The sequence below is a fragment of the Corythoichthys intestinalis genome, chromosome 8 (genome assembly GCF_030265065.1).
Source record: "Corythoichthys intestinalis isolate RoL2023-P3 chromosome 8, ASM3026506v1, whole genome shotgun sequence".
Classification (NCBI taxonomy): Eukaryota; Metazoa; Chordata; class Actinopteri; order Syngnathiformes; family Syngnathidae; genus Corythoichthys; species Corythoichthys intestinalis.
The window spans coordinates 2,569,975-2,582,068 of record NC_080402.1 but is presented as its reverse complement, the minus strand read 5'-3'; the positions used below and the strand labels follow the sequence as shown (position 1 = coordinate 2,582,068).

At 39.9% G+C, this 12,094-nt stretch overlaps 1 protein-coding gene across 7 annotated transcripts in view; it reads right to left on the bottom strand.

Moving 5' to 3' along the window:
- Nucleotides 1-12,094, bottom strand: part of lrba (LPS-responsive vesicle trafficking, beach and anchor containing) — a 442,809-nt gene that overhangs the window by 374,077 nt on the left and 56,638 nt on the right. For all 7 annotated transcript variants that reach the window (XM_057842680.1, XM_057842682.1, XM_057842684.1 and 4 more), the window contains exons 11-18: nucleotides 11,456-11,564; nucleotides 11,228-11,380; nucleotides 8,568-8,736; nucleotides 8,437-8,510; nucleotides 4,134-4,196; nucleotides 3,881-3,978; nucleotides 3,709-3,801; nucleotides 3,488-3,596 (exon numbers count right to left, since the gene is read on the bottom strand). In XM_057842680.1, coding sequence (XP_057698663.1) covers nucleotides 3,488-3,596; nucleotides 3,709-3,801; nucleotides 3,881-3,978; nucleotides 4,134-4,196; nucleotides 8,437-8,510; nucleotides 8,568-8,736; nucleotides 11,228-11,380; nucleotides 11,456-11,564 — 868 coding nt within the window. The remainder of the gene's footprint in view (nucleotides 1-3,487; nucleotides 3,597-3,708; nucleotides 3,802-3,880; nucleotides 3,979-4,133; nucleotides 4,197-8,436; nucleotides 8,511-8,567; nucleotides 8,737-11,227; nucleotides 11,381-11,455; nucleotides 11,565-12,094) is intronic.

The following is a 12,094-nucleotide window of genomic DNA, read 5'->3' as shown; positions in this document are numbered from 1 at the left end:
GTCATACCCTCAGATTGGTCAGTGAAGTGACAAGACCTTTTGTAATACTACATTTTAAGGCCCATGTCCACATGTCTCTGTCTGTTCCCATGACGACCCTTTGTTCACTATTAAAAGGAAGATTTCTTCAGACACTAAGGCAGCTTATAGAGCCACGAAATTTGGCACACTTGGTCAAAATCGCCCAATCAGAAGATTCAATTTGGTTTTGAATAAGAGCATGACCTGCACAGCTCCGTAGCGCCTCCTTTTTGTAAAACTCTCTTCAATTGGGTTTATTTCACCTAGGTGTGTGAATGTATTTTTCATCCCAGGATAGTCCCCACAACACAAAACAGGTTCAAAAATAAAAAAAGAGGCAAGTTTCAAGCACAAGTTAGTTTCTCATGAAATGATCTAAGAGGATTGATCTGCCACCACCCTGAGCTACAGTGCCCTCCATATTTATTGGATTTATAATAATTATGTTTTTTAGCTTCTAATATTTTTTTAAATTATTCAAATAATATGGGACCTTATTGGAAAAAAGAGAAAAATCCAACCTTCAATACAAGTGCATTTATTCAGTGGGGAAAAAATCCCACATAAAGAAATAATTATTTGACATCAAATAATGTGTGTCACAATTATTAGCACCCCTGGTGTTAATACTTTGTACAACCCCCTTTTGCCAACTAAACAGCACCTAATCTTCTATAATGTTTCACAAGATGGGAAAAGACAGAAAGAGGGATCTTCAGCCATTCCTTTTGCTGACCTGAGTCCTCTCCTCTGTACTCTCCTCTTCAGCTCACCCCACAGGTTTTCAATGGGGTTGAGGTCTGGGGACTGAGATGGCCATGGAAGGAGCTTGATTACCATTTCTGTGTAGATTTGGCCATATGTTTAGGGTCATTGTCTTGCTGAAAGACCCGGTGATGCCCCATCTTCAGCTTTCGGGCAACAGATTTTGATTTAAAATGTCCTGGTATTTCAAAGCATTCATGATGCCATGCACCCAAACAAGGTTCCCAGGGCCTTTGGAAGCGAAACAGCCCCACAGCATCACTTGGATTTTTCTCTTTTTTTCCATTAGGGTCCCATATTATTTAGAAAGGGAAAAAATTTTAGAAGCTAAAAAACACAATTACGAGGGGCATTCAAAAAGTAACGCACTCAAGTGCATTGCTCGTACAGGATTTCACCAATCTTGTTTATATCTGGCACAAACATGATAGGACACACCTTTTTGCGATTGTTGTATGTGTTTTTCTTATTTTAAGATTTTTAAGCTTAAACTAGCTTCCAAAATGGCTGCCCCTCTTGAAGCTCATCAGAAACAAAGAGCTGGAATCGAATTCCTTGTTGCAGAGGGAGAAACCCCTCTGAGGATTCACAACCGGCTGGAAAATGTCTACAAGGATGATACCATAGACTATAGTACTGTAAAAAGATGGGTACAGCGATTTAAAAACAGTACTGAAGACCCTGAAGAGGTGAGTAAAGCCAGCATAGCCGATAAGCCCCGAAATGGTCGCCCATCCACCTCTGTCAATCCTGACAACAAAACTTATGCTGATGAGTTGATAAGAACTGTCAGGCGCATTACTGTTGAGGAGCTGGCATCCAAGCTTGATGTAAGCATAGGCAGTGCCCATTAATCGTGGAGTCCCTTGGGTATTCAAAATGTGCTCCTCCAGCATGACAATGCACATCCTCACACAAGCATCAGGACCATGGAGGTCATCACTTCATTTGGATGGACTGTGATACCACATCCGCCATATTATCCAGATTTGGCACCGTCAGACTACCACCTCTTTGGTCCAATGAAAGAAGGACTCCGGGGCAACCGATATGGCAATGACGATGACGTGAAAACTGCTGTCGAGAATTGGCTTAGAGAGCAATCGGCTGAGTTCTACAACACTGGTATACATGCCCTCGTTCATAGGTGGACTGTAGCTCTTGATAGAGGTGGAGACTATGTGGAGAAGTAAAAATGTAATCCTCACACTTTTACCTTTCTTTTGATGTACAATACATGTTGCTATTATAATTTGTTTGTACATAATTAAGTTGGGTGCATTACTTTTTGAATACCCCTCGTATTATAAATCCAATAATTATGGAGGGCACTGTATGTGCCGTCAGAGTTTCGCCAAACTGCGAGGGCCCGTTCAGTCCTGCTTGCAGGCCTAGTTGCTATTTGTTATGGTTCCTACAGCAATTATGAAGGATTTAGCGTAGGTTTTTGGGCTGGTGAAGGAATTCATCGAATTGTAATGTATTCCTATGGGAAAATCCCATTCGACATATGATCATTTTGACTTACAGACCAGGTCCTAGAAAGAATTAAATTCGTATGTAGTCGTACCACTGTATTGTTACTAGAGCTGGGAATCTTTGGGCACCTAACGATTCGATTACGATTCAGAGGCTCCGATTCGATTATAAAACGATTATTGATGCACCCCCCTCCTTTTTTTTTTTCTTTCTTTTTTTTATGTTTTGTACATTAGTTCCAAAATTGTTCAAAAATACTCTCAGACTAAACCACACTACTATTTCAGTATCAAGTTAACATATAGCAGTAAACAAATATACAAAAATAACATTAAATAAAAAACTCCAGTCCCCATTCTGTATCAGCAGTTTTAAACTACATTCAATTAATTTAATGTTGTGAATCAACCATTAAATTTGTTAAAATTGCTCCCGTTATTCCATAATTTCCCTTTTGTCTACTTTCGACATGTGAGAGTTTTAAAACTATTGTAAAGATAGATTCAATTCAATATTTTACCGATTTAGGAGTATTTTAGATGAAAAGTTAATTAGGTTTGCTTGGAAGGTTCGCTACAACAGCCTTGGAGGGAAGTGTACTGCTTTAAGATGGCGGCCGTTTATAACTCCCGCATCTAGCTTTTTGTAGATGTGCTGCTAACACTACCAAATGAATAATGCATCTAGTCCTATATAAATGATATCCACCGTAACATTATACAGATGTACTTTTCTAGCAGCTTTTCGGCAGCAGTCAGGTATGTTGTTGTGTTTTTTTTTTTATCTCGTTGCATGAGTTGAGTTAGAGCCGTGAGTTGAGCATTGGCATTACCCGAGGGGCCGGGTAATGGGAAGCATGATGTTTAGCTACTCTCGCTCCGTTCCGTCCCGAAGACCGCTCGGCGCGCTGAGTGTTGTGTACTTCCGCTTTACTTCGCATATTTTAATAATCGGAATTTGGATGTTTGTGAATCGTTCTCGAATCTTCCACGGCCGAATCGCGAATAATCTAAGAATCGGAAATTTTGCACACCTCTAATTGTTACACCCCTATAATACAATATAGACATCTACGGAAAGACGATTTTTTTAGTCAGTTTTGATGGATCCAGCTTATTGTCCGGCGTGCTTTATAGTCTGAAAATTACAGTAATTTTGGCAGTCTAATGGATAATGCAGTGCTGTGTTGGAATGCAATATTGTTATTGGAAGGCGAGCCCACCTCAAAGAGCACGTTGTATGAGGTCATGGAGAACTGGGCCGAGTGGAGCATCAGGCGCTCCGTGAGAAGGGAGAAGAGACCGTGACTCAGCATGACCTCAGACTTCCTCCTGATCACGAGAAAAAAACAGACTTTGAAAAAAATGCAAAAAAATCGCATCTAATCCCTGGCAAAATGTCTTGTGTACATTGAAACATAATACTGACGGACATTCCGCTTACTTAGGTGTCAAATGTTTGAGGAAGTATCCCAACACTTTGAGCGTCTGCACCCGGATTCCTTCACATTTGGATGCCAGCAGCTTGTAAATCACACTGCGAAAAAGACAAAAAAATGAATTATAATATGAAGCCACGGGGGGACAGTTTCAATCCGTGTGTACTACTGCTATACCGAATGCCGTTGCGCTGGTCAAAGGCCTGTACCATGGAACCGGGGTGTTCCGACATCAGTGCCACCAGCAACTGAAGCACGTCCATCAGGTTGTCATCCTGCATGACAATACATGATGATTGTACTAGTATATTTATTAGAAACGTCAAATATTCTCATACACTCATGAGTTTGTACTTGTGTGTCATAGCAACAAAAAAAAATCCAATTTGTTGTACAATGGCGCCATCTAGTGGTAATGGTAAACACTCACCTCGTGCATAGTGAGGAGATAGCTGAGAATGCTTTGGAGCTCGTCTTCCTTTACACCATGATCCTGAAAAAACATTGGAGATTGAGGTTTGACAATATATTGAAAAAGTGATGTATCGTGATACGTTGTAGCCCAAAAGGTTATTGATACGCTCCCAGTATATTGTTTTAAAAAGGTGTCTCTGTTTAAAAAAAAAAAACAACCGTTTGCTACCAAAATCTTCCAATAGAATAGTGTCTACGTTAGCTTATTGGCTAACTTGACCCCACTAGTCATTGGAATCATTTTGACTGGGTTGGACGTCTATCGCAGTCAATGGCACTGAAGCCAGAGCATGTCTTGTGGGCATTTACAGGTCACTTGTTCATTTTAGGGCATATACATGTTACTTCCTACTAGTGCTGCAACGATTAATCGATTAACTCGAGTATTCGATTAGAAAAAAATATTCGAATTAAATTTTGTTGCCTCGAGTATTCGCTTAATTAAAGTGGCGTTGTAATGTTTTATTTTGAAAGTTTACATTTAGTTTATTGATTAGGGTGGATACATTGCCCTCTGGTCTGCCTCATTTCACATGGCTGAATCCAACTGTTCCCTGTTAAGACCAACGTAAGCTAAGTTTTTCTTTGGGCTAATGTCTTTCAATGCATTTGTAATTTAGTTTATATGTATATTTAGCCGTATTTTGGGGGAATATGAGTCTGAACCATTTGCTAAGAGCATTGGGAAAAAAAGTTAGCATTTTATAGCATTTAAGCTTGCGGACTTTTGCCATGTAAGTTAGCCAATTGTTCTTTTGTTGTACATAGATCCTCATTAATTTGTTTTTAATACCGTTTGAGGCTCAGCTCAGGTATTTTAATTTTTCATGTTCCTTTTCTGATTACTCGATTATTCGAACTAACTAGTTCATCGATTAATCGACTACTAAAATAATCGATAGCTGCAGCCCTACTTCCTACTCATCTGGGGGCATTCTCGAGTCACTTCCTATTCAGTAACACAAAATCAACAGAAAGTGACCTGTAAATGCCCCAAAATAAAAAAGAAATGACCTGAAATCAATAGGAAGTTAACTAGAAATGCCCTAAAATCAACAGAAAGTGACCCGAAATCAACACGAAATGCCCCAAAATCAACAGGGAGTGACCTATGAACAAGAAGTGACCCGGAAATGCCCCAGAATCAACAGGAAATAACCCTAAATAACCTGAGCATTCACAGGCAGTCTTTTGTGGCCATTTAGAGGTCACGTCCTGATCATTTTAGGGCAGGGGTGTCCAAACTTTTTGCAAAGGGGGCCAGATTTGGTGTGGCAAAAATTTGGGGGGCCGACCTTGGCCGACGTCCTTTATGTCGAACAATATATTTAAGCAAATTTTAGCAATCCATTGTGTGTCACATTTGCTTTATTATTTTTTTTAATTAATAATTTCAACAATCTCGCAACTAACTTTTGTGGCGTTCTCTTTCGACTCTCGGGCTCTTGCGAAATACTGCCACTGTGAAATTAAACTAGCTTCAAGTTGCTTCAATTTCTCGCTACGGATCTTCCCTGTAATCTTGTCGTACATGTCAGCGTATCTTGTTTGGTAATATCGTCTCACATTGAACTCTTTAAAAACAGCAACTGTCTTTTTGTAAATGAGGCAGACAGTTGTTGCGTATTTTAGTGAAGAAACAGTCCAATTTCCACCTATCCTTGAAGCGTCGGCCGTCGCAGTCAACGTTCTTTTTTTTTTTTGTTGATTGTCGCCATTTTAAAAAATTTGGAGTAATGGCTACAAGGGGTAATGTTGCTTAAAGTGCTGCTGCCTTTTCGTGGGTAAATGAGGAGCAGCATTTAGTGTGTAAGATATTTCATATGCTGGTAGCAGTACTGCTGACCAATTTTATTAAGTCTGTGTGTGGGCCAGACTTTATTGATTTTGTGACAGATGCTGGGGGCCGGATGAAATTTGTCCACGGGCCGCATTTGGCCCCCGGGCCGGACTTTAGACATGTCTGTTTTAGGGCATTCACAGGTTACTTTCTATTGATTTTGAGTCTCTCTCCATTCATTTGGTGACATTGTCGAGACACTTCCTGTACAGTGACCAAAAACCAACAGGAAGTGACTCGGAAATGCCCCAGAACAAACAGGAAATAACCCAAAATAACAGGAGCATTCACAGCCAATCTTTTATGGGCATTTAGAGGTCATGTCCTGTTCATTTTAAAGCATTTACAGGTTACTTCCTGTTGATTTTGTGTCAATTCCTACTCATTTGGGGACATTCTTGAGTCACTTCCTGTTCAGTAACCAAAAATCAACAGGAAGGTACCCGGAAATGCCCCAGAATCAACAGGAAATAATCCAAAATAACTACTGTACATCATTCACAGCCACTCTTTTGGGGGCATTTACATTTTTGCCATGTGGCAAAATGGATTTTGCCATGTGGTTTTTTTTTTTTGCCATGTGGCAAAATGTATTTTGGCATGTGGCATTTTTGGGGGGGGGTATGTGGAAAAAGGATTTTGGTTGTGGCTATGGTTGTTCCGATCATGTTTTTTTGCTCCCGATCCGATCCCGATCGTTTTAGTTTGGTTTGAGTATCTGCCGATCCCGACATTTCCCGATCCGATTGCTTTTTTTTTGCTCCCGATTCAATTGCAATCATTCCCGATAATTTTTCCCGATCATGTACATTTTGGCAATCCATTTAGAAAAAAATGAATAAAACTCGGACCAAAATATACATTCAACATACAGTACATAAGTACTGTATTTGTTTATTATGACAATAAATCCTCAAGATGGCATTTACATTATTAACATTCTTTCTATGAGAGGGATCCACGGATAGAAAGACTTGTAATTCTTAAAAGACAAATGTGACTTTGTATATTGTGACTAAATATTGTCATCTAGTGTATTTGTTGAGCTTTCAGTAAATGATACTGTAGCCATGCCCAAATGCATGATGGGAAGTGGAACCATAACTGTGCGTAGTGCTACCAATTGATATATCTTCTCTGCGTTGGGAAATAATATATGGTGATAAGAAAAAGATCAATTACTACTTTGCTTCCCCACATTGCTTCTCACGATGTTTCTAATCATAGGGAGAGGGATTGTAAGGCTTTAGCCAATTAAAAAAAGGCTCCAAAGGCTGCCAAAATTCACTCTACTCATTTTACGCTGCCTTTTAGTTCTCTATATAGGTATATCGGCGCCATTACAGATTGAGTGCGACAATGCGTGAGTGGGTTGTGCAGCGCATGCAATAAATATTTTAACGTGATACATTTTTTTAAAAATTAATTACCGCCGTTATTGGGATATACTTGATAACCCTACCTTAAGCCTAAACTAAAGACTCTGGATGAGTGTAACATTATGTCTGTAACGTTAAATACAATTAGAAAACGATTTAATTAAAAGAAAAATATTATTAAAAAAAGGCATGTCCGATATTTTTTTGCCGATTCCAATACTTTGAAAATGACGTGATCGGACCCGATCGATCAGGATGCCGATCGATCGGGACATCTCTAGTTGTGGCATTTTTTTTGTGTGTGGCATTTTTGGGGGGGATGCCAGTTGATTATCAATGCACTATAATGTAAAGTGTATGGTCAAAAATCACAACCACAAGTTTTTCTGCCATTCAAAATGAATGGAAAATGTGGACGTTCATAGCCGTCAATGGCACAGCCTGACTTGGGTGCCAGTTGAATGTCAATACGCTATAATGGTATGTGTATGGTCAAAAATCACAGCCACACGTTTTTTTGCCATTCAAAATTAATGGAAGATTTGGACGTACGTAGCCGTCAATTGCATGGACGTGCATGGCCTGCAAAAATGTGACATACAAAAAAAGGGGAAAAAATGCCACATACAAAAAAAAAAAGCCACATGCCAAAATATCCATTTTTCCACATAACAAAAAAAAAAAAAGGCCACATACCCATATCCACTTTGTAACATACCAAAAAAAAATGCCACATGGCAAAAAAAAAAACAAAAAAAAAAAAAGCCACATGGTTAAATCAATTTTGTCACATGGCAAAAAAATGCCACATGGCAAAATCAATTTTGCCACATGGCAAATACCACCTTTGGTTCTCGCTGTCTCTCCAAAATTAACTCACTGCCTGACATTTGCTGCCGCTGACAGCCACAGACGTCCAATCCGTTTGATGTGGGAGGGATGAGTGTAGCCTCCCAGTTCAAACGGATTGGACGTCAATTCAAAGCATCAATTAGCAGAACAGACATTATTCCCATTACTCTTATAGAAATGCAACTTACCTTCATGATGAGCTGCTTGACAAACAAAAGCAGAAAGGCTCGCAAAGACAGAATTTCCTTGGGCCTGGGACCGTCTGAAAAATAGAAGACAGTTAGCGGACCATCCTGAACACCCTGAGTGGAATCCTTACCGAGGCCTTTGGGTATGACGCCGCTACGGTCCTGAGGATTGACCACCCAGTAGTAGTATTTGAGCGTGTGCATGACCTGCAGGACGGTGCCCACGCGGCGGATGGCGTTGTAGATGGTGACGGTGCTGATGAACTCTGTGGCCAAGTACGTGTACAGATTCATCTGCACCTGCGTAGGGAAAAAAGAAAACGTAATGAGTGATGTATACATGGGAGAAAACAGACAACTAGTGTGGGGAAAAGACAAAACAATGCCATCAGCTTTGACGATAGGTGCCCCAATTTCTAAGCTAGAAAGGCGGGTGGGGAGGTAAAGAGGGTGGATGTGAGTGGAGCTAACTATCAGCACCCTGATTTCTTTGGTGGAAAATTGTAAATAAGAGGGTTGAAAAAGGGGGGGGGGGGAACAATGCCGTTAGCTTTGACTATTTGTTTCCCGATTCCTTAGATAGAAAAGGGAAAATAATGCTATAAGCAGGGGTAAAAAAAACATAATAGCACCATTTTTCCACTGTTGGTACCCTGATTTTTTTTATTTTTGGCGGAAAAAGGAAAATTAGGGTGAACGAACGGGGGTGTGAAATCACTTCCTGTGCCCCAATTTCTTAGGAGAAAAAGGAAAAATAAGAAAGCGAATGAAGGAAGAAAAAAAAATGCCATCAGTTTTCGGTGCCATGAGCTGTGACAAATTCTTGAAGTGGAAAGGGGGAACTAGGAGGATGGATTTGAGGGGGTGCCATCGGCTTTTAATATTGACGCCCTGTTTTCTTAGGTGGAAAAGGGAAAAACAAAACAGTGCCATGATCTTTCACGTTTGGATCTCAGATTTCTTAGGTTGAAAAGGGAAAACTGAAGGATGGATAAAGGACAAAAACAATCCCATCAGCTTTCACTATTGGTGCCGCAGTTCCTTAGGTGGAAAAAGGAAAACAAAACTGTGCCCTGAGTTTTCATGATTGGCTCTACTATTCCTTAGGTGGAATTAGACATGTGCCGGTTACCGGTTTCACGGTTTACCGTGGTGTGAAAACGTCGCGGTTTCAAAACCACTAAAATTTTCCGTCATACCTTAGTACGGTATTCGCTATTTTTCATGTGCCAAAATGCAGCCGAAGTGGCTTGGTGCGGCAGCGCTCACCCCTTCCCGTTTGTTGCCTTGAGTGTCAGTGATGCTATTCTGCTAAACAGCCAGCAAACCCACAAACAAATCCTCCAAACACAAGGCGTACTTTTCTTCAATTTATTGAGCTCTCAAATCGTGGTGAAATATACAAATGAATACATTTAAAACGTTGTACAATTGTATTTTTCCACGTGTGATTAGGTTCAACAGGATAGCAGTAGCACCATTAAAAAGTTCGCCAAAAACAAAACGCACATTTTCCTTTCAAATTCAATATACAAACTAACTAAAACTTACAAAGACGAATGTTAGCCTAGGCTAAGCTGGGAGAGCAGCTTCGTTGTGGTTTTATGTCTCACAGCCGCTGAGTGAGAGACAAGCTTGAATGAAGGGGGGTAAGAAAAAGAATCGCGTCAAAGATCGCCAATTGAGAAAAGGAGGTCTCAGTCCTCACTTTTTTTTTTTTTTTTTTTTTTTAGATGAAACCTTTCCTCAACAATATTTACATTTTAACTAATTTATAAAACTAACTTATACATTTTCAACTAACTTATTAACTTATGAATTCTTTGTTCTTTTTAACACAAAGGCATGGCATCATGTAGACTAGAGTTGACACAGTGGCTGAAAATGGCGAAACTTCACTTGAGCTTCCCCCTTAAAAAAATCATACAGTATATATTTTTAATTTTATTTAGAAGTCTTTTTACTCTTTATAGCAATTATTTTGTTCTTAGTCTAATATTGAGCAACTTGAGCTGTGGCTGTGGGTATAGTCTAGGTTCTATTTATTTTAATTTTATATAAAATGTTATTTTTTGTTTATTTATTTTCACATTATATTCATGTTCCTATTTGCAAATATGTTTTGAAAAGAAATCCTGTTCAATGGAAATTTTTCTTTTTTTTTTAAAACCCATACATCTCAAAATTTTGGAGCTATAATTGCAATACCGTGATACCGTGAAACCGCGGTATTTTTGCTCACGGTTATCGTACCGTGAAAATCTCATACCGGCACATGCCTAGGTGGAATGGGAAACCGGAGGATGGATAAGAGGAGGAGAAACAATGCCATCAACTTTCACTATTGGTGCCATCATTCTTTAGTTGGAAAATGGAAAACAAAACAGTGCCCATAAGCTTTCACAATAGGATCCCAGACTCTTTAGGTGGAAAAGGGAAAACCGTAGGATGGATAAGGGCGGGGAAACGATGCCATCAGCTTTCAGTATTGGTGCTATGACTCCTTAGGTGGAAAAGGAAAAACAAAAACAGTGCCATGAGCTTTCACAATGAGATCCCAGATTCCTTGGGTGGAAAAGGGAAAACAAAACAGTGCCATAAGCTTTCACTATGGGATCCGACAGTCCCTAGGTGGAAAAGCGAAAACAAGAGGCCTGATGGGGGCCCTGATAAACGATCAATATATGTGAACTGGCATGTTCTAGCAGCAAATAATTGATGATCAAAAACAACAGTCATCACAAGTTTTGACGTCTCTACACAGTTCCGATCCCGTTAGCGCACTAGATACCTTGGCTTGGGCGTGGATCCAAATGGCTGGGTTGAACAGAATATGGTCGCACAGCTGCTTGAGCAGCAGGATACCGTTCTGCAAGTTGCTCAGATACCTGGAGAAGGCCAGCACGATATCCAGGACGGGCCGCGTCACGTGCACCTTGGAAGACTGCAAAAAATTGAGGTCGGTCAGACGAAAAAGAAAACGCAGACTCGGGTTTAAAAAAAAAAAAAAATGTCTAACCTTCTCCAAAGTATACCCGATGACCAGGAAACCTTTGCAAGCCAGGACTTGCTCTTGCATGGCCACGGAGTTCTTCAGCAGCTCCATCACAAAGGACAGCAGAGTGCAGCTGGGAGGCAAAGAGCAAAAAAAAAAAAGTGACAGACAGTAAGAATAATCTGCCTGAGCTGCTGCTGCTGACAAAGCCCGGAGTGTGAAGGGGGCCGCGCACGACATGTGACGTGATTGAATGAGGGTGTCGTGTCGGCGGAACACCAAGTGTCGCCTCGAGAAGCAACGACGGGAGATGAAAACAAAGACAAAGGTAATTATTGTTAAGATGGCACGCAAAAAAAAAAAAAAAAAAAAAAAACTTTTTCACTGGAAAAATGACTTCAACAGTTGAACGTGTCCGTCATAACTATACCGACTAAAAATCTATACATGGATGATCATGCTCCAGTGCCAATGACGGCGATAGACGTCCAATCCATTTGAAGTGGGAGGGGCCAACAGCAATAACAAAAAATCATGACAAAATTTAAATGATAGTAAAAAAGTGATCATCCAATTTTTAAAAAATATCAATCTTGAAAATATAAATAGTAAATGAGTAAAAATATATATACAAATAAAAAATAGATAATTAAATAATAGTGA